Source organism: Pleurodeles waltl, chromosome 6 (genome assembly GCF_031143425.1).
Source record: "Pleurodeles waltl isolate 20211129_DDA chromosome 6, aPleWal1.hap1.20221129, whole genome shotgun sequence".
NCBI lineage: Eukaryota > Metazoa > Chordata > Amphibia > Caudata > Salamandridae > Pleurodeles > Pleurodeles waltl.
In genome coordinates this window covers 1313639012-1313662461 of record NC_090445.1, presented here as the reverse complement: position 1 = coordinate 1313662461, position 23450 = coordinate 1313639012, and the positions used below count along the sequence as shown (strand labels likewise).

Below are 23450 nucleotides of genomic sequence, written 5' to 3'. Positions count from 1 at the left end.
GGTCTCATAAGAAAACATCAAAGAGAATAATTATCTGAGGAACACCCTGAGATAGCTAGAAAAGCCTCAGTCTCATCACAAGACTACCCAGTGGCACATCTAAAAAGCATGAAAAACAGGCATGAGGCTAGTCAGAGTAGATCCCATCCTTCATGTAGAAAAAAAGTTACTTCTTTGAAACCAGCCTCGGAACCTTCGACTGCAAAGCCACAGTTGAAATTCACATCAAAGGAATGAAGGCGATGTTGAAGACGAGAACAAGCACAATGGCATTTACTGTGGCATCATCGACTATGACGGCGACAACACCGTCGACATTTGCATTAGCACCTATCCCGTTGACTAGGGTCTCCTTGACTACAGCCCCAGTGATGTCTCGAGCATTACTGACGACACCCTTAAAGAAAAAATCTCTGATGACAACACCACCGTTGATGACGCAACCGATGACTGTCCTACTGTTGATGGCACTAAGGACCTCGTCGACGAGAATCCCAGCTACTACATTGCCTCCACGGACAATTTTAAAACTGTCGTAGACCGCATCATCTACAGCACAGTTGACAGTGATCAAAATAACAAGACAATTAGACCAGAGCATTCTTCTCCCAGCAAAGTTTCTCCTTATCGTCCTAGTCACCTTCTCGACATATAGGATTCTGAGGATGACTATGGCCTTTCGGAACAGCATATAGTCCTTCGCAACTCAATGTAAAATGTCAAGATTTAGGAGAAGAGGACGAAGCTGATTACCAATATTATGGTGCCTACTTATACTCGTAGACCTTCCACACCTTGGCAATATACGTCACACGAATATCTTCCAGAATAGCAAGAAGTGTAGTGCAAGTGTCTTTAACGTTGCTGCAAGATTTAAAAAAACATGATACCTTGATGTACCTCGCCAAACAGTGCCAGATCAAGTATATGCGCCAACTCCTCAACGAACTTCTGAACATCTTCCTCCGTCTATTACACCAAGAATTGCACTAGTGCCCATCATTGCTTCAGGAAACTAGGTCTCATAATGAGCGGGATGAATACCTATTACCCACACCATTGCCACCACCTTACCACACAATAGATTCTCCGCTAGAGGATATTGGCATATTTCTTCCGATGATGGACAGAGCGGCAGACAGATTTCATCTCCTTATGCCAGTGAAACAAACTGACTGCTTTCTATATTATTTTAAGGAGCCTCAAAGAAAATCAATAAGATCGATACCGATAATTGATTACATATGGCAAGAAGGTGTTAAAATCATGCAAAATCCGGCTACAGTGCCCAAGGTATTGCCAAGAATAGAAAAGAAATATAAGCCCCCTGATGATGCACCAGCCTGTTTAGTGTGTCACCTGAAAGCAGATGCAGTAATCACTCAAGGTTTGCAATGCCGCTCCAAGAATTCATCAACACCCCTGGATAAGGAAGGCAGGCGACTCAACAACATATGGAAAAAGTTCACCACAATGTCTGTGGTTACTTCAAGAGTAGCTAATGCTCTACCTATTCTTGCTCGTTACGATTGGCAAATATGGTCGGATATTGGAGACTTTATAGATCTCATTCTGGATGAAACAAGACCAGAAGCAAGAAAATTATTTTGATAAGGAGAGAGAGCATCCTCCGACAGCATGGATCACACTACAGATCTAGTGCTGACTGGATTCCGACAGCTAGCAGATGCTGCGGTCTTACGAAAACAAGATTGAAAAGTACATCCTTTAGACCAGAAGTCCAGACGAAGATACTTGACCTGGCCTTCGGACAAGTGATGTTTGGAAAACACATTGATGACGACAAAAGTGGATACTGAAACAGTCCGGTCATTAGGAACCTTGCAGTTCAGGAAGCTCCCTTCTGAGGAACTAGAGGAAGAGACATATCCTCCTACAGAGGTAGTTCAAAGGTTCCAACAACCTTATCAGCAATACAAACCGTATTCCCAGCAGCAAGCATATAGACAACCACCTCTGTCTGCTTATCACAAGCAAGGTCCTCGAAGAAAGCAGATCTCTCACAGGAAGAACTAAACAGATTTAAGTGACCTGTATCGAGTGTCTGCCCCTACCTCCCCCAAATTCATTCTGGGGCGGAATATCGCCAACTACAATCACCGTTGGCGAAGCATAACATCAGACAAGTGGGTTCTAGACCTGGTTACCCATAAGCATTCTGTGGAATTCATCCAGCAACCACCAACAACTCCACCATCAACTGCGCACATACTTGTTAGAAATTGGGTCTTTGGTTGGCAGTGAGGTTAGCCCCTGTCCAAGCAAGGACCCTCACTTTAGTCAGGGTAAAGGAGAATCACCCTCCTGTAACCCCTGCTCATCCCCTTGGTAGCTTGGCACGAGCAGGCAGGCTTAACTTCAAAAGAAATGTGTAAAGTATTTGTACCAACACACACAGTAACTAAGTGAAAACACTACAATATGACACAACACAGGTTTAGAAAAATGGATATTTATAACAAAACAACACCAAAACAACAAAAATCCAACATATACGAGTCAAGATATGAATTTTTAAAAGAATAAGAGTCTTAATCCTTAGAAAACAGTGAGACTGCTGTTATACAAAGCACCAGGTTAGCGTAAAAAATATAGCCGCACAGGCGAGCGTGTGTTGGAAAAGTCAGTGATGCGTCGATTCCGTATTCGCAAGTGAGGCCGTGCATTGTTTCCTTGTCGGGTCGGTGATGTCGTTTTTCTCCCTCGCAAGAGAGCGATGCGACGATATCCGGGCGGGGCACCTCTGATCCGCACAGTGTCAGGTTGACTTTGGCGCCCAGGGACAGTGCATGGAAAATCCGGTCGCACGGTGTAGGAAGTTTGCTCTGAATATACTATTTCAAAGTAAGAAATAGTGTGCACAGAGTCCAAAGGTTCCCCTTAGAGGTAAGATAGTGGCAAAAAGAGATAATTCTAATGCACTATTTTGTGGTAGTGTGGTCGAGCAGTAGACTTATCAGAGGTTAGTGTTAAGCATTTGTTGTACACACACAGGCAATAAATGAGGAACACACTCAGGCTTACTTCAGGCCAATAGGTTTTTATATAGAAAAATATATTTTCTTAGTTTATTTTAAGAACCACATGTTCAAGATTTGAAGTAAACACATAAAATGCAAGGTACTTCACACAGGTAAGTTAGGAACTTTGAATAAAAGTTTAAGCCTGGCAAGTGGGTACACTTGCCAAGTCGAATTGGCAGTTTAAAACTGCAGCCACTGCAGAGGCAGGTCCGAGTCATGGCTACTAATGTGGGTGGCACAACCAGTGCTGCAGGCCCGCTAACAGCATTTGATTTACAGGCCCTAGGCACCTCTAGGGCACTGTACTAGGGACTTACTAGTAAATCAAATATGCAGTAAATCAAATATGCAATCCTGGAAAGCCAATTACACATACATTTCACATAGGAACTTAGGAGCACTTGCACCTTAGCACTGAGTAGCAGTGGTAAAGTACCAAGAGTATCAAAAACAGAGCCCAGCACACATCAACAACCTGGGAAACAGAGGCAAAAAGTTAGGGGAGACCACGCCAAGGATGCCAAGTCTAACACACCTCAACCCACCAGAGGAGGAGAAAGGTTTATTTTCAGTTGTTTCCTAATCAAGAAGAAATTAGGGGAATGGAGACCCATTTTAGATTTACAGAAACCAAACAAATTACTAAAGAAAGAATCTGTGCGATCACTCATTCAGATGTTCTCAAACTCTTGAATCACAATGATTTTATGACCACCCTGGATCTGCAAGATGCATACTTTCATATCCCTCTCCAAACCAAACACCACAAATTTCTCAGATTCGTGGTAGCCAACACTCACTACCACTTCAAAGTTCTTCCGTTTGGCCTCATATTGGCACCACATATATTCACGAAATGCCTGGCCCCGGTAGCTGCTGCGTTGAGAAGCTCAGGACACCAGGTATTCCTGTATCTCCACAACTGGTTGATCAAAGTGCCATCGGCAGCTCAGGCAGCAGAGACCACCTTAGCCTGCCTAGAACTCTTCAAACACCTGGGTCTCACAGTCAACCAACAATAATCCTCCACTGTTCTAGCAACACAAATCCTATTTCCAGGAGCAATTCTAGCTACCCAGCAAGATAAAGCATACGTGTCACAGGACAGGCAACCGAGACTGCAACTTTAGACACTAAAAATAAAAGCAAGAAAGTGCGTTTCAGTACGCATTTTCAAATCGCTACTGGGTATGTCATCTTCTGTAGATCTCCTCCTACCTTCCGCTCGCCCCACAATTAGACCATTGCATTAAGAGCTCGACAAGCAGTGGTTTCAAGAAAAAAGATATTTTGAAAATTTAAACAGTTACACCTCGAATGATATCAGCAGTAGCTTGGTGGACAGTGGCGAACAACCTAGCCAAACGTCTCCTTACTTTATAAGCTCCCAGATAAGGTTATCACAGATGCATCACTTTAAGGATGGGGAGGACTTTTGCAAGAACTTCAAGTTCAAGGAAAGTGGACCGCACATCAGAAAGCCCTGCATATAAACCACCTAGAGCTATGACTGGTTTACCTCACTCTTCGAGCCTATCTTCCACGAATGAAGAACACTTCTGTCCTCTTGCTCGCAGACCCCACAACAAGCTTGTTTTACTTAAAGAAGCAGGGAGGTACCATATCACCACCCCTATCATCGGAAGCACAGACGATTTGGAATTGGACAATGAAGCACGGCCTCACTCTGAGCGGAGCACGTTCCCAAGCTTTGGAGAACAGTCTCAGCAGAACAACATCAGCCTGTTATGAGTGGGAGCTACATCAGACCACTCTGGACAGTGTATTCTCTTGGTGGGGCAAACCAGCACTGGACTTGTTTGCAACATCTCAGAACAACAGATACTAGTACTTTGTAAGCTGGCATCCACATCCAGGATCGTGGGGGAATGCAATTTTGATAAGATGGTCCTGGATCTTTGCCTACGTTTTCCTACCACGATTACTGTAATCCTGAAGGTTCTCAGAAAGATCAAATCAGAGAAGTGTCTGATCATACTGATAGCTCCCAGGTGGCCCAGGCACCACTTGTTTATGGAGCTTCTGCTGTTACTACAGGTCAACTATATCAAACTCAAGCCAGTGCCACACATGTCGATGAATAGCTGGCAAGTACATTATCTGCATCAAACATTTCTCTACTTCTGTGCATAGCTCCTGAATTCAAGGACGCGTAAGAAGCTATAACTGAAAACTTGCTCCCTTAGGAGACGGGGGCAAATGGTCTTATTGGTACCTTAAGGAAAAGTAAGATTGATGGTGTCCCTTCCAGCTTCCCCCTTGGAGAGCAGCAGTCCCGGCCCCTTGAAAAAGAAAAAGGCACAGAAGAAAGCTGGGAGCAGATTTAAACCGCCACCGTCAGCATTTTTTAATCCTATGGGCTTGATGGATAGTACTGGTCTCAACCAGTTCCTGGGTTGGGATGCAAATAACTTACTGATGAAGTTCAAGGAGATGGTCGAGGCTAGCCTGGCCCCGGTCTTGGAGAAACTGCTGTTGCTTGAGAAAGCAGTTTCCCGGATGGGTGGACAGGAGAGGCCTAGCCCAGTTAAAATTGAGGGTGGCCTGGACTCCAGACACCAAATTCAACCACCTGAGGGGGAGGTTCCTTGCGAGGTCTACCGCAGGAAACCAGATGGAGCATTATGACAAGCTGCAAATTTTGTAAATCCTGGGGCTCATGGTATTTCTGTGGAGGATGCCCCGCCCTCGATTGCCTTAGTTGATTTGTCAAGAGGCGCAGGAGGGAAAAATAGACTAAGAGGTGAAAAGCCATCAGGGTGAGGGCCTGTGGTAATTGGTGGGGGAACGGTTACAAAGGAGTGGAGCACTAGATTTGCATTTGGAAAAAAATCCCCCACTTGTTTGTTTGGAGCTCCCTCCGACATGTGCCCCCTATGTGGTGGTGCTGACAGATTTCCTGGTTCTTGCTCCGGTTATTAGTGAATCCACGGACCAACTAAAAAATAAAACTGGCCACTTGCTGAGTAAGAATTGTGACTTTGCTTGCAAGGACCTTAGTGATATCCTCTTTGTTAGAAGAATTGACTGGGTCGGGCCGTGAGCGAAAGTGTGAAATGGAGATTGTATTAATATAAATTGCAGACATCCTGGTCTGGCTCAGCAACTCCTTTCTACACAAAGTTTGACTTCCCAGAGAAAGGGTGTATGAAGTTGGATCTGTATATACTATCTCAAAGTGAGAGATAGTGTGCACATAGTCCAAGGGTTCCCCTTAGAGGTTGATAGCGGCAAAATTAGTTAATACTAGTGCTCTATTATGTGGTGGTGTGGTCTAGCAGTAGGCTTATAAGAGTGTAGTGTTAAGCATTTGTTGCAGCCCATAGGGATCCCCTGGTACCCCAGTGCCTTGGGTACCTTATACTAGGGACGTACATGGGGCCACCAGTATGCCAAATGTGGGAAGAAAAAGTTAGTTACCAAATTTACAGGAGAGCATAACCACTGGGGTCCTGGTTAGCAGGATCCCAGTAGACATAGTCACACTGACAACAGGCAGAAAGTGGGGGTAACCATGCCAAGAAAGAGGGCACTTTCCTACAGATTTCAAATGGAGTTCAGTACCGTAACTGAAAAGCTGGTGGACCTTTGTCAAACAAGGTCAGAGCATACTCAACCAAGGCAATCTACATCTACAGCTCTTTGCCGGTGTGGTGTTGGACAGAATGTCAGGTGTAGTAAGCTGGTGTGTGGTGAGCACCTATGGTGGTATCACCTTATACCATCTCCAGGTATCCCCTATGAGTGAAGTGTAGGCAGTGTCTTGGAAGCCAGGGCACTCTAGAGGTAGCTGTGGATGAGCAGCCAAGACTTACCTAGGAGACATGCAAAGCTGATGCAATACCACTGTAGTCACACAGCACTTAAACACATAAACGAACCACACAGTGTTAGCAAATTAAAGGTACTTTATTATAGTAACACAAATACTAGAAATACTGTAAAGGCAATACACAACTGGAGGTAAGTAAACACAGTATTATATACACATTAGCAATCAGTAAATAGCATAGAAAGCAGTAGGCATTGGTAAAAGCAATAGCAGATAGTGAGGGCCCTAGGGGAGGGCCAATCCATATGCCAAAGTGTAATGTGAAAGACAGTCCCCTACCCAAGGAAGTGGAATCAGTAGAGGGGAGTTGGAGGAACTAGGAACCCCAAGAGGGGAGTACCAGAGTGACCCTCAGAGACCAGGAGAGAAGAGGTAAGTACCTGTATTTCCCCAGAACCAACCAGAGAAATTTGGAAAAGGATTGTGCAAGACCCAGACAAGACTGGAAGTACCCAAAGGATGATCCTTAAAGAAAAGGACCTGCAAAGAAAGGGGATCAAATCCAGTTGGAGTGTCCGGTTGTGGCAGGAGCCATTACCCATCCTTATGTGGATGCAGGACCAGGTCGACGGGGACCAGATTGTCGGTTCCTGGACAGTTCATTTACAGTCCCAGTGGCCAGAAGATGAAGTAAACAATGCAGAGGAGTCCTGCTGGAATCTTGCAAATTGAATCTTCGGACTCACCCAAGAGGGAGGCCCTAAAAAGCCCAGGAAGGGGGATTGGTCACCTAGAGGGGTGACCACCTATCAAGAGGGAGCTGTAAAGTCACCTTCCTGACCTTGCCACTCAGATATTCACAGGGGCCTCTGCCCACCTTGGATTCAAAATGGCAGAATAAAGTGGCCACCTGGAGGAGCTCTGGGCCCCACCTCAGGGATGGTGATGGACGGCAGTGATCCCTCCCCTTTCCATTGTTCAGTTTCACGCCAGAGCAGAGATTGGGAGTCTTTGGACTGGTGCAAACCGGTTTATGCAAGGAGAGCAGCAAATGTGCCCTTCAAAGCATACCGGTGGCTTGGGGAGTCTACCCCTCTCAAGCCATGTAACACCTGTTTCCAAAGGACAGAGAGGGTGTTACCTCCCTCTCCCACTGGAAATCCTTTGTTCTGCCTTCCTCAGCTTGAGCTGGTAAAGCAGGAGGAGGGCATAAACCTGTCTGAGTGGTGGCAGCAGCGCAGGTTGCCTTAAAACCCCCAGAAGACTAGTAGGAGCAATACTCTGGGTCCTCTAAGAAGCCCCTAGAGTGCATGGAATCATACAGACAATACTGGCAACAGTGTTGGGGTATGATTCTGACATATTTGATACCAAACATGCCCAGGTCCGGAGTTACCATAATGTAGCTGGCCACAGGTAAATAATATATCTGTGTCCAGTACACAGGTAAAATGGCTTCCCCACACAGTGTAGTTCCAGTGTAATGGAGTTGAAGTTCGTAGGGCACCTCTGCTCATGCGTGGGTGCCCTCACACACAGGTACCAACTCGCTGCCCCTCTGGGCTAGGAGGGTCTACCATAGGGGTGAATGACAGTGACCTGTAGTGAAAGAGTGCATGCACCTTTCCACGCAGGCTGCAATGGCAGGCATGCAGACACATTTTGCATGGGCTCCCATGGGTGGCACAATACATGCTGCAGTCCATGGGGACCCCTTGCTGTCCCAATTCCCTGGGTACTTAAGTACCATATACTAGGACTAATATGGGGGCACCAGTATACCAATTGTTGGGTGTGCATAGTCCTAAGCAACCACATTTAGAGGGAGAGCGCACAAATACCAGAGTCCTGGTTAACAGGATCCCAGTGAAAGCAGTCATAACACAGACAATAGACAAAAAGTGGGGTTAACCATGCCAAAAAGAGGTTACTTTCCTACATCGGGCAGCAACATAGAAAGGCATGCACTCATTCACACATCACTGGCTTCCTGAAATCGACTCCACGCACTGATGCGGCAGTTGGTCAAGCAGTGCTGTACCATCTCTTTCAATAAGGTGAGCCTCTATTATTTATGTTTCAATGTTTTTTTCCATTGCTTGTTTAATGTTATTATATGACTATATTAGACATGAGTGATATATTGTGTACTGAAGCCCACCATCTGCTATTACACATTAATCAAGTATTCCAATTACTGCTTGCTAGCCTCGATATAAGTTTAGCCTCTCGGGAGAGGAGGTTGGGTAGCATGTGAATCTATGAAAGATACCAATACTGGAGAAGAAAACAAGTTACTTACCTGTAACTCCAGTTCTCCAGTATTGGTATCTTTTATAGATTCACATGCTACCCACACTCCTCCCCTGAGAGGCTCTTCTTATATCCAGGTATAAAGATTACCACCTGTGCTAAAAAATCAGAGGAAAACAGAGTTTGAGGGTGCTGACACATGATTGGTCAGAAGTCATCCTTGGTCCTCATTTAGGAAAAAGACATGGATATGTTATTAAACAGATTACTCTTTGCCTTTCGGGCCTATGGTAATGATGTGTACCTCTAAGTTAATGTACCATGGGACTCCCACTTTGACGGCAATGATTCAAGCATGTGAATCTCTGAAAGACACCAATACTGGAGAACTGAAGTTACAGGTAAGTAACTTGTTTTCTTATCTGAAAATGAGCAACAATCAAAAAAGGAAGATGAGGGGTTTGCCATAGTTATGTATTGAGAAGGTTAATATTTCCAGATTGTTGCTTTGAAGTATTAGTTGTGCATGACTAGGAAATAGGAGTTGGAATAATGTTAGCCTCCATGCTTTGTATAAAATTTAGTGGATTACCTGCAGTCTTTTGGTTCACTTTGATGCAATCTTTTTGGCTGGTTTGGTCATCTCGCCACTGTATATTTTCAAATGTTCCAAAAAAAGCATTAGGTCTGTCTAGCAGATACAAAGTGTAGTGCCTTTTATTTGGGGTTTCATTGTCATACTTAGCATCATTCTGAATTAAATTAGCAGTTTAGGAAATTTCGTACTTACCTTAAGCATTTTTTTTTATGTTTTAGTTATACACTGTTGTTCAACATGTGAAGCATTTTAATGACGTTGTTGAGTTTGGTGAAAATCAGGAGTTCACTGATGACATTGAATACTTACTTAGTGGACTGAAGAGCACGCAGCCCATAAACACGCGTTGCCTTAGGTAAGTAACACTGCTTCTACCATATATTTATATACTGCTCAGTTATCAGTATTGTATACTTTAGTGGTGCCAGATTTGTTCAACCCCTTTGCTGCTAGCTAACCCTTCCCACCACCTCCCCCTTCTCCTCCGCCCCCCAGTGCTGATCCCAATGTTTGGTATTTTGGTTAGTTGATATCCATGTCAAATTTGCGTTTAATTTTCCCCAAACATCCTGGGTATTCCAAAGGTACCCATGGTTTTTTGATTCCCCTGGAGGGGACCAAGAAATTAGCAAAAATACAGCAAAATGTAGGTTTTTGTGGGAAAGGTGGGGAAAAAAGTGGTGCAGATGAAAGCGTCTTTTTATTTTTTTCCTTGCAAAAGGCATCAGCGAATGGTCTGCAGTGCTAAAATCAACATCTTCCCAGCTTTCAGGAACAGGCAGGCTTGAGCCAGAAAACCACATTTTTCAACAGTTTTGGCATTTTACTGAGACACAGCAGATTTTTCCTGTTTTTTGCGGTGTCAGCCTCTTTCCAGGTAGTGGTAGAAACGGGTGTAAAACCAATGGTGGATAACGGAAAGCTTTACACTTCCGAAAAGTAGACAAAATTCTCAATTCAGCCAGGATCAGTTTCGATCTTTCAAGGTTTTCCTATAGAATGTAACAGTTGAAATGAAAAAATATTGCAATGGATTTGAAGGAAACAGCCATTTGTGTCTCTTTTCCTCTGGAACTTTTTCTAACTATGGCAGATTTATGAAAGCAATGTACCTTTACGTCCGCTGGACTCCTTTGGTTGTGTGGATATATAGGGCATGTAGGGTCATCAATAACCTGACGTACCCAGAGCCAAAAACTGAGCTGCACCTTGCAGTGGTTTTTCATTGTGTACCGGGTATACAGCAATTTATTTGGTAAAATATAAAGTGTGAAAATAGGTATCAAGGAAACCTATGTATCTCTGAAATGGGCACAAGATATGGAGTTTAGGAGTAATGGTTATTAACATATCTCTGAATTTGTGGATACTCATGTTAGCATGTGAATTAGAGGGCTTTTCTCAAAATGTCCTTTTTTGCACACTGTCTTACATTTGGAAAGCACAAATGCAGAGAAAGACAATTGGAAATAACACGTTATACTATACTGTGTTCCTCCAACTTTCTCTCTTAAAAAATAAAAATAAAAATTGAACCTCACTTGTGTGGTTAGGCCTAGTGTCTGCAACAGTAAATGGGCCAAAACGTAATGTGGACACATCACGTTTTCCACTGAAAACTGACCCTTTTTTTGCAGTGTTCCTAGCTGTGGATTTTGGGACCTAGCTCAGCTGGCACCGAAGGAAACCCAACAAATCTGTACATTTTTAAAAAACATACACCCAGGGGAATCCAGCATGTGGGTGACTTGTGTGGCTCTCACCAAGTTCTGTTAAACTAAATCCTTTGCAAACCTTAAAATTTGTCTAAACACATTTTCCTCACATTTCTGTGATGGAAAGTTCTGGAATCTGAGGGGAGCTACAAACTCCCTGCCACCCAGCATTCCCCCAGTCTCCCGATCAAAATGGAACCTCACTTGCATGGATAGGCCAAGTTCCCGTGATGGGGAAACGCCGCAAAACGCAATGAGGGCACCTCACATTTCTCCACTAACCTTTTGTTATTGGTCCCGGGCTCTGCAGCCATGTAGGGAAACCTACCAAACCCAGACATTTCTGAAATCTAGACACCCGGGGGAGTTCAGCAAAGTGTGGCTTGGCTAGATATTCCAATGTTCTCTTAACCAGAATCCACTGTAAACCTCAAATTCAGCTGAAAAAAATCACACGCTCCTCACATTTCTGTGTGGGATCACTGCGTTGAGACAAATTTCCCATCACCCAATGTTTCCCTTGGTCTCCTGATAAAAATGATACCTGACTTGTTTGGGTGGGCGAAGCACCTGTGACAGGGAAGGGCCAAAAACATGTAGATTGCCCATTTTGGAGCCACTTCGGTTCCCCCTCGATTTTTCATTTTATGTTTTTAGGCGGACTCTGCTTTGGGCACCCACATAAGTGAGTCATCATTTTTAATGCTGGGTGGTAGGAAAATTGGGCTGGAACAATGATCCTACAATTTTTCCCACACAGAAATGTGAAGAAAATAAAACTATTTGGCTAAATTTGAGGTTTGCAGGGGATGCTAGGTAAGAAAACGCAGGGGGATGCACGCAGGTCTTACTGTTAGCCAAGCGGCAGTCCATGCACACCATCAGCCAAGCGCAAGTTCACACACATGCCAGCATAATTCCAGCACACACACAGCCAGTCAAATGCCAGTACACGCAGTCAGACGAACTCCAGTTCTCTTTCACTCTTTTTCTCTCACACGCAGTCTCTCTCAAACACACACACACTAAAACATTCACACTCACACTAAAACATTCACACACTCACAGACACACTAAAACACAAACTTCCCCTGCTTTCTAGAGGTTTTCTTCCCCTGCTTTCTAGTGGTTTTCTTCCCCCCTTGGCGGCAGATGAGCCTAAAAATATTGCTGATATCCCCCTCCAAGGGGGACTTAAGTGGCAGAAATGTGCACCCAAAAAAAAGGGGAGCCACCTTTGCATATGTGGCCGCTTCCTGACATGCCCATAAACAGATCCCTGGTGCTTAGCAGTCTCTCTACCCAGCTTGGGAGGGCGGGGGTAATGTGGTCAGTTTGGGTGTTACAACCAACACACACTCCCCTCTAGGGGAGGATGGGGTGTTCAGGAAGACTTTGCCCCATTTTAGGGGGAGGGGGCGGTGGCGTCCACATTCTGGGGAGCCCCTACACAAAGAAAACCGAAGTCCCTGGTGCCTAGTGGTTTTAGCTCCCCCCATCTCCTCTTGAGGGGGTGTTGGACCAGAAAGACTGTGCTGATTTTTTGGAGAGGGGGAGGAATTGCAATGGCCATTCTGGGCAGCCAGCGCCCCTGGATGAATGAAAAAAAATCCTTGGTGCCTAGTGTGCATTGTCCCCCCCCCCCCCCCCAGGAGCAGATCGGGTGCTATTGCCCTCATCGCTGACTCTTTTTGGCAGGGGTATGGGCAGTACAATGCCCATTTAGGGCAGCCCCCACACTTAGATGTATATTAATAATAAATCCTGAGCACCAGAGGGGTTAAATGTTTTTGGATGTAAATATTGCAGTACAGTTCTCCACTTTTTTTTGCAGTCAACTAGTTCACTCCGATGTGTGTTTTCTGTGTTTTCTGCCCAGTGGTTTAAAATGATTTATTGAAACAGTATTAAAATAACCCAGTGACCTAAAATAAGTGTTTAGTTTTTCTTTAGCTCATACTTGGGCAGTAATCCCTTTAACTGAATGATATGACATTACACAGCTTCTCCTTCCAATTAATCACCAATGTGTTGCTATTGATATTGGCACTACATCAGCGATTATGTGGCCTGAAATTCAGAAACTAATCTGTAATCCTACTTAATAGTTAAATTTTGCAGTTCAATTTTTTTTTTCAGGATTCACTTGCTGTGCATTATTCCACCAGCTAGTGGCGGAGTCCTGAATTATTCGGTTAGTACTTTGCTGGGTTCAGTCTACCATTTGATGTATACTTGTTCTCCCTAATGTGACGTCACATGCCTTCCCCAGAAGCCAGTTTGCTTATCGCCATCTTCAGATTTTTTTTGTCAGTGGGCCTGTATGCAGAGCGAAGATACAGAAGATACTTCGACAGTCAATGTTTTTCACTGAGGATTTTCTAGAAAAATAGACTTAAGGAACATCAACTGTTAAAGCTACTGTGCAGCGTAGGGGTACATCATTTCCACAGACAAACACCAAACATCAGAGACAACAACCCCCAGGGGCAGAGACTAAAAGTAGGGAATGGAGCATAAGCCTTTCAGATTTGTCTTGAAGTGCCACCATAGGTGTGCACAAAAAGACAGCCACTCATTCCACAGACTCTGCCTGCTGAAAGTCCACAATGCCAGGAGCTGTGATTAATGTGCTGCATTACAGCCGAAGACCCTGAACTAGGGAAGAACAGAGGCTGGCACAGTGTGCGATGGCACATGTGAAGCCATCCCTAAAGAACCTCAGTATTTCTAGAGATGAGGTGAACTTCAGTGATACTGACAGCACAAGGGGAAGACTCCACTGTTGGAAAAAGGTCATCCAGATTGAAAAGGAAAAGACCAAGAAGTCATTGAGGGAGGAGCAGAATATGCATAAGGCGGCGTAGAGCCTGACAGACTTAAAAATCTAATGCTGCTTGCGGGTACTAATCCCAACATTGCTCAGAAAAAGCCAAAACAAATAATCTCATGGGTAAAAGTCGAAAGACTATTGGCAGTCAACTCATGGAACCGGCGTCTGTGCCAAAAGTTGATTGATAGCACAGGATGGAAAAAGGCATGAGAGAAAGAAATATCTGTGCTGAAAAAAAACGTGTGGATGCCAACCAAAAACTCGACTGAGAGGAATTGAAGCCAAACTGGAGTCCGGCTTAAAGAGGTAATTTGAAAAATCCCTCAAGGGTTTTCACCTTTCATTGGAGCCATAAACTGAGAAGAATCCTGAAGTTATTCTGGTGGATCTAAAGCCTCACACTACCCAGCTGATGAACCCATAAGTAGGACGAAACCTGTCCTGACTTGACAGTTTGGGCTTGGCTGTTCCCATGAGAAGCAGGGTCAAGAATATTTTGCATATAGGTGCGTCCCAACTGAGGTGGCATGGTGTGCTGGAGTGCTACCCCGAGCTATTGCTTGTGTTTATACTCCTTGCAAGAATCCTCCCAAACCTTTGTGCTTAGCAAAAGTAACCTACAGGTTCTAGAGGGGTCAGTAAGTGTATTAAAAGGTGTGGTTGCACAATCACACCATATAATACATCTCATAAACCTAAGACTCCTACCTGCATGTGCCAATGAAAACAAGTTCAAGAAATTGCTATGGTTTGTTGTGGGCAGGTTACACTACCTGTTTAGCCCTTTGGGATAAAATCTACCAGCGGTGTTCACAAAGTGCCTTGCTGTAATGGCGACACCTGAGAAGGCTGGGAATCCATGTTTAGACTGATATACATGACTGACTAGGCAAGGTGATCATGTTCACACAGTGCCAAGAAGCATAACTACTGTCATGCGAACAGTTCACAAGCTGTGGTTCTCAATAAACGTGGAGAAATCTTCACCAACACCACAAAAGGAAAAGACATTTCTGAGAGCCACACTCATCTCAAACATAGCTAAAGATTGCCAGCTGACAAGTGAAACCGAACACTGATAGAGCAAACTCACCTTTACTAGAAAGGACAGTCTGGCAGCGAGGACAGTTGGGAAGATAATAAGGATGTTGGCATATTACATCCCTCAGTACCACTTCAGGAGGGTCTTCGGACTGAACCTTGTTTGTACTTATCATGCATGTCTTGACAACGCTGTCATTACAAAGTATGCGTCTTTACCACACATGCATTTACAATGATATTTTTATCACTCCTATTCCTTTACCATGATAATGTTGTTGGAAAGGCATGGTTGATAGACATGTGTGGGAAATTTTTTTATTGGTAAGTATAATGCATATATATGTTAAATGGCATGTGTAGCTGTAGGCACATGTGCTTTGCGTAAGTCCGCCATCTACGGTTGGGCTTGGAGTGTTGCAAGTTATTTTTCTTCAAATAAGTTTTCCTTGAATCACGGTATTGAGTGATTCTTCTCACGGTGATAGTGTGCATGGGCATCGAGTCCTTTGTTAGATTGTTTTCTTTTCTCCGTCGGGGTCAGATGTGCTTCCTCTCGCTCCTGTATATCTTGGTTCGGTGTTAGCTAAACTTTTCTCTAAACTTTCTATAAACGTCGGTATAGTTTCGATCGTGTCTTCCACTCTTATAGTCGATCCGATTGTAGTCGGGGTCGATTACAGGCTCTTAGGGGTGCAGTAGGACAATGTTAGGCTGATGGAACGGTTTTGGTTTTGCGCTCGTGGTCACGTTAAATTTCCTTACACCAATCAACGTTTGCTGTGCAATCTCTGCCGGATCACAGAAGAAAACTGTTACGCTTGTCTGCCGTTTCGATCCAAAAAGTCTGTCGGGGTTTAAAAAGCGTTCAACTAGAGATGGCATCCAAGTCGTCTGAGCACACACCTGACATCTTCGGGGGCGAACACGTGCAAGAACTAGTAGCACAGAATGCAACCGTTTCCATCGCAGACTGATTCGGATCAAGATTCTGATGTCGACAGCCAATCCATCCCACTGGCTCAGTACGTGAGTAAACCAGGCCCGTCCCACCACCGAAGACCATTAAAAAGACTTCTGCATTGATCTTTGGTCCTCCACTGCCTTTGAGATATGGTTGGACCTGAAAAATACATTCGGATGACCAACCCTTGGGTTCGGCACCGAAACAAAAGACCAAATTGCATTTGGCACCCAGCAAACAGCATGCCACACCTGTTTCAATATCAAGCCGAAAAACTGACTCTTCCATCTCGAAGCAGAAAAAAGTAACAGTGCTTTCGGGGCTGACTTTCCGCTCGACTCAAGCCTTCGGTATCCAAGCTTTCGGAGCTGAAACCTGTCTGTGGTAGATATGCTCTAGCTACTGAGGGGCCATCTGAGATACAGCCCATATTGGAGGTTATGTACGCTAAGCTGTGAAAGATTCATGTACATAAGGCCACAGGAGGGATCATAGCCTCTCCTCCTACAACAATCAAAAGAAAATGAACTTTTCAAGAAACTTTAGACGCTGGTCCTCCACCTACTAAAATCGTTAAAAGGAGAAACAAGAAACCACAGCAGCCTTCACCACCACATTCTCCTTCTCTTCCTGCTTCTCCACCACCTACACAATTCTCTCCACAAGGATCCCTGTTTCACCTCAAAGGGATGATTTATCAGATCCTCAAGAGGATGTAGATCCTTTGGATATATGGCACAGATCCCATTCTTCCCAGTGATCCCGATTTTATACCCAGCAAGCCCATCTTCTCCTGAAGATACCACTGCTTTCAATCGGGTTATAGCCAGGGCAGCTGCATATCATAATGTACAATTACATACAGATCCCATTTATTCTACTCATAAAGAGTATCAGTGTCTCCCTATGCTTCCAGACATGCTTAAACATGCCGAAGATATTTTTAAAGAACCATTAAAATCAAGAGTCATTACACCTAGGGTAGATTTGAAAAAATAAATAAATAAACCTGCACCCTCCGATCTGTTTTTTGTTAGAGCACAACTACCACCTGACTCTAGTGGTCAGTGCAGCAAGAAAGCGGGCCAATAGCCAGTCTGCAGGGTATGCTCCTCCAGACAGTTGCAAATTTGGTGAAGCAGGTAAGAGTGGCAACTCAAGCTGCTAACCATTGGAGGATTGCCAACTCTCAAGCACTCCTAGCAAGGTACGACAGAGCTGATTGGGATCAGATGGAAGACTTGTTGCAATATCTTCCACCAGAGTATCAGAGAAGTGCACAACTAATAGCTGAAGACAGGCTATTTTTAATAACCAAATCAGATCCGCTATAGATGCAGCTGATAAAGCAGCAAGGGGAGCAAACCCCACCATCATCATCATTAGGAGACATGCATGGCTAAGGGCTTCAGGTTTTAAGCCAGAAATATAAGCCGTATTAAATATGCCCTTTGATAAAAAACATTTATTTGGGCCAGAAGTTGATACTGCAATAGACAAGCTCAAAAAGGACTGAGACCGCTAAAGCTATGGGTGCGTTATATACTACACCCACTCGGGAACTTTTAGTAGGCCGCAGTTTAGGGGTGGTTTCAAATCATCAACCACAGAACCATCCACATCTCAACAAAAGCAAGGGCCACACTTACACAACAAAAGTTAATTTAGAGGCTCTTACACAGGAACAGACTATAAAGAAAGAGGTAAATCAGCCCCTCCAAGAGGTTCATCTATCTCAACCAAACAGTGACTTCTTACGCATCCCCACAGAGCATACATTTCCCGTGGGAGGAAGGCGGTTAAGTTTTTACCCACAGTGGCACATTACTACAGATCAGTGGGTTCTAACAGTTGTCCAATATGACTATTGTCTAGTACTCATCTCTACTCCACCAAACATTCTCCCTCGTTCACACAAACTTACTCTGGAACATCTCCAATTATTAAAACAGGAGGCAGTCGTTACTGCTCAAAGGTGACATTGAGATGGTGTAAGGAAATGCCTCCTTGGCATGGTTACCCCCTGACTTTTTGCCTTTGCTGATGATAAGTTTTGATAGAAAGTGTACTGAGACCCTGCTAACCAGACCCCAGCACCAGTGTTCTTTCCCTAAACTGTACCTTTGCTTTCACAATTGGCACAACCCTGGCACTCAGATAAGTCCCTTGTAACTGGTATCAAGAGCCCTGATGCCAGGGAAGGTCTCAAAAAGCTGCAGCATGTATTATGCCACCCTGGGGACCCCTCACTCAGCACATGCACACTGCCTCACAGCTTGTGTGTGCTGGTTGGGAGAAAATGACTAAGTCGACATGGCACTCCTCTCAGAGTGCCAAGCCAACCTCACACTGCCTGTGGCATAGGTAAGTCACCCCTCTAGCAGGCTTACAGCCCTGAGGCAGGGTGCACTATACCACGGGTGAGGGCATATGTGCATGAGCACTATGCCCCTACAGTGTCTAAGCAAAACCTTAGACATTGTAAGTACAGGGTAGCTATAGGAGTATATGGTCTGGGAGTTTGTCAACCACGAACTCCACAGTTCCATAATGGCTACACTGAAATCTGGGAAGTTTGGTATCAAACGTCTCAGAACAATAAATGCATAGTGATGCCAGTGTGGAATTTATTGCATGCACCCAGAGGGCATCTTAGAGATGCCCCCTGAATACCAATCCGACTTCTGGTGTGGGGCTGACCAGTTTCTGCCAACCTGCCACAACCAGACGAGTTGCTGACCATATGGGGAGAGTGCCTTTGTCACTCTGTGTCCAGAAACAAAGCCTGCACTGGGTGGAGGTGCTTCACACCTCCCCATGCAATAACTGTAATACCTGGCGGTGAGCCTCAAAGGCTCACCCCCTTTGTTACAGCATCCCAGGGCATCCCAGCTAGTGGAGTTGCCCGCCCCTCCGGCCACTGCTCCCACTTTTGGCAGCAAGACTGGAGGAGATAATTAGGAAAACAAGGAGTTGTCAACCACCAGTCAGGACAGCCCCTAAGGTGCCCTGAGCTGAGGTGACCCCTGCCTTCAGAAATCCTTCATCTTTGTTTTGGAGGATTCCCCCAATAGGATTAGGGATGTGCCCCCCTCCCCTCAGGGAGGAGGCACAAAGAGGGTGTAGCCCACATTCCCAAACATCCAGCATTCCTCAGAAGACAACACATACATGTGTTCCCATATCTGGACAACTAAACTCATAAAAGCCAGTACAATTCAAATCTGTCAACAACTTACTCAGTATATCAGACACCCTACACAATCTAAGATTCTAAATTATCTAAAATTTCACCTGCAGCCAGCACAGATACAACCATATCTAGGAGCAATTCTCAACACACAATCAGGATTAACATACCCAAACCTAATCAGAATTCAAGCATTTCACAATCTCATAACTCAACTACAATGTAACCACACTTATTGGGAATGATGGCTTCATGCATGGTACCCATTGCAAGATTACACATGCAACCACTAAAGCATTGTCTTTGTCAACCATGGTCTCAGGCACAGGATCAAATTCAGGATCTAGTGTTGTTGGACCGGTAGACTCACTGCTCTCTGCAATGGTGGAATTACACCAACCCATCAAAGGGGCGGCCCTTTCAGGATCCTGTGCCTCAGATCACTCTCACCACAGTGCTTCACAGATAGGTTGGGGAGCTCACCTCAACGACCTCACAATAAAAGGCAGATGGGATCCCATTCAACAGACCTAGCACATGAACTACTTGGAGCTACTAGCAGTCTTTCTAGCTCTCAAAGCATTTCTGACACAACTCTCCCACAAAGTTGTTCTAGTCTGAACAGACAACATGACAACTATGTATTATCTGCAGAAACTGGGTGGGAGGGGGGAACACTCATCTCAGTTGTGCCTTCTAGCTCAGACATGTTAGAAGTGGGAAATCACATTCACTTACTGGCAGAATATCTCCCAGCAATGCACAATCAGTTTGCCAACCACCTAAGCAGGATGCAGCAACAAGTCCACAAATGGGAACTTCACCCACAAGTACTTCACCAATACTTTCACCTTTGGGGAGCACCAGAGATAGATCTCTTCGCCACCGCCGAAAATTCGAAATACCAAAACTTTGTGTCCAGATATCCACACCCTCAGTCCAAAAGTATATGCCCTAAGGATGAATTGGTCAGGAATATTTGCTTACACATTTCCACCTCTCACACCTATTCCATTTCTGGTTTGCAAACTGAGACAAACATCACTCACAATGATCCTTGTAGCCCCCACATGGACACGTCAACCTTAGTACACATCGCTATTGGATTTGTCTGTGGTTCCCCATCCGAAACTTCCTAACAGAGCAGACCTTTTAACTCAAAAGCGAGGTCAGATCAGACATCCAGACCCCAAACACTCAATCTTGCGATATGGCTAATGAAATCATACTTTGGATGTTTACAACTTCCATCTGAACCTATGGACTTTCTGAGAGACGCACGTAAACCTACAACTAGATGGTGTTATGCTGCAAAATGTAAACGTTTTGTATGCTACTGTCAACCTAAAAACATTGATCCACTCAAAGCATCAGTTAAAGAAATTTGTTATCTGCTACATTCACAAAAAGCTAATTTAGCATACTCATCTACGAGATTTCCTGTAGAAGCTATAGCTGCTTACCTACAAAACAGACAACATATTTCTTTGTTCCAAATTCCTGTAATTAAAACGTTTATGGATGGACTTAAAGAAGGTTATTCCTCCCAGGGTTCCTCCTGCTCTAGTGTGGCACCTTAATATTGTCCTTACTAGACTTAAGGGTCCACCAGTTGAACCAGTGCATTCTTGCTTGCAGTTTCTCTCATGAAAAGTTGTCTTTTTAGGGGCTTTCACTTTAGAAGAATCCTTTTTCCAAGTACTTCGAGATAGAGTAGTCCTTAGGACAAACCCTAGATTTCTACAAAAAGTAGTTTCACCATTTCACTTTAACCAAGTTAGTTGTTAGCTTTCTTTTTCCCACAACCAGACTGTCTCTGAAAGAGTATGCACACATCTTCTTATATATCATATGACTCAAATAAAATTTAGTGCCAATGACTGGTCTCCACCTAATGTACATTTAAATCACTAAATTTACAGCACAAAACCATATGGTGGTTCTGAAATGTTAAATTTTAATATTATCTTGGACACTATACTCAAAGAATATGTTTATATGTTGTTTACAGCCTATATAAGCCCTGAGGAAGTCGTGGGGCGACACACCCTAGATGAAACACATGTTGGCTTTGGCTGGAGTGATTTATACAGGAAGGAATAAAGAAGAATTTGAGGACTGGATTGGGACTGAATTTTATTTGAGTCATATGATATATAAGAAGATGTGTGCATAGTTTGTTTCATATATATATATATGTTTGGTGGCATGTGTAGCCGCAGATACACATGTTGTGCATTATCCTAGTGTTGGGCTCAGAGTGTTACAAGTTGTTTTTCTTCGGAGAAGTCTTTTCGAGTCACAAGACCGAGTTACTCCTCCCTTTCGGCTCCATTGCGCATGTGCGTCGACTCCATCTTATATTTTCTTTCCGCCATCGGGTTCGGACGTGTTCCTCTTCGCTCCGTATTTCAAATCGGGAAAGTTAGCTAAATTATCGAAAATTCTACGGTATCGTTCTCGTTTGGTACCGGGTTAGTGTTATTGTATCGGCACCGACAGCAGGAGCGCCCCGGAGGTCCTTCGGGGCTTCCGTTCTTCACCGGGGCCTGGTCGGCCCGACCACACCTATCGTCGAAGACTAATGGACTGGACCCCCTTCCGCTTCTGTCCGAAGTGTCATTCGAAGAATCCCTATACAGACCAGCACCTGGTCTGTAATCTGTGTTTATCACCGGAACACAGGGAGGATACTTGCGAGGCTTGTGGAGCGTTTCGATCAAAAAAGACCCTACGAGATCGACGAGCAAGAAGACTGAAAATGGCGTCGACACCGAGAGAGCAACTCGACGTCTGAGAGGAGGAAAGCATTTCCATCCAGGGATCGGACGAATCTGAAAGTGACCGAACCTTGACGGTGCAGCGAACAGTGAGTAAACCTGCCCCGTCCAAAACTCACACAAAGATCTTTAAGGCCAAGGGGATGCCACCGCCAACAGGTCATAGCTTAACCCATCGAAAAGAAGGTGACCAAACATCGGCACCGAAAAAGGCCAGGGATTTGCCGAAGACTTCCGGCTCCGGGCGAGATTCCGGCACCGAACGCTCTTGACGCAGCGAGTTCGACTCACCCAAAATGAGAAAAATATCATCGGAACCAAAAAAGACTATATCTGAAACCTCAGTACAGAAAAAAGTGGCTTCGGAGCCGAAAAGAAGCTCTTACACAGAAGAGCAAGGACTTTCCAGCCAAATGAAGGAAATACATAGATTTGAGCAGGAATTAAGTATGGAAGAACCGGACGATACACAAAGGAGGTTGCATATCCAGAAAGAGACTGGAAAACTACAAACTCTATCTCCAATCAAGTCTAAAAGGAAACTGGCATTTCAGGAGACAGAAATGCAGCTTAAGGCAAAGGTGGTTAGAGACAAATCCCCACCACCAAGGTTTTCACCACAGCCATCCCCACCGCACTCACCACAACTGTCTCCAGTGGGAACACCTCCAGTGCAGTCACCCACACATACAGGGATGACACAGGATGATGCTGATGCATGGAACTTACATGATGCACCAGTATCTGATAACAGTCCGGATTGTTATCCAACAAGGCCGTCACCTCCAGAGGACAGTACTGCATATATGCAGGTACTATCCAGGGCAGCTCCGTTCCACAACGTAGCAATGCACTGAGAGCCAATAGAGGATGATTTCCTGTGTAACACCTTAGCATCCACCCACGCTTCCTATCAAGAGTCTGCCAATGCTCCCGGGTATGCTCAGACACGCAAAACAAGTATTACAGGAGCCAGTTAATGGAAGGGCTATCACGCCTAGGGTTGAGAAGAAGTACAAGCCTCCCCCAACGGATCCTGTGTTCATAACACAACAACTTACACCGGACTCAGTGGTTGTAGGAGCAGCAAGAAAGAGAGCAAACTCTCAATCGTCAGGAGACGCTCCACCGCCTGACAAAGAGAGCAGAAAGTTTGACGCTGCGGGCAAACAAGTGGCAGCACAAGCAGCCAATCAATGGCGGATTGCTAATTCGCAAGCCCTACTTGCTTGCTACGAC

The 23450-nt window shown here is 44.7% G+C and overlaps 1 protein-coding gene across 4 annotated transcripts in view; it reads left to right on the top strand.

Moving 5' to 3' along the window:
• The window catches only part of WAPL (WAPL cohesin release factor), a 769297-nt gene that overhangs the window by 182294 nt on the left and 563553 nt on the right, over nt 1-23450 (top strand). For all 4 annotated transcript variants that reach the window (XM_069240591.1, XM_069240593.1, XM_069240590.1 and 1 more), the window contains exon 7: nt 9907-10043. In XM_069240591.1, coding sequence (XP_069096692.1) covers nt 9907-10043 — 137 coding nt within the window. The remainder of the gene's footprint in view (nt 1-9906; nt 10044-23450) is intronic.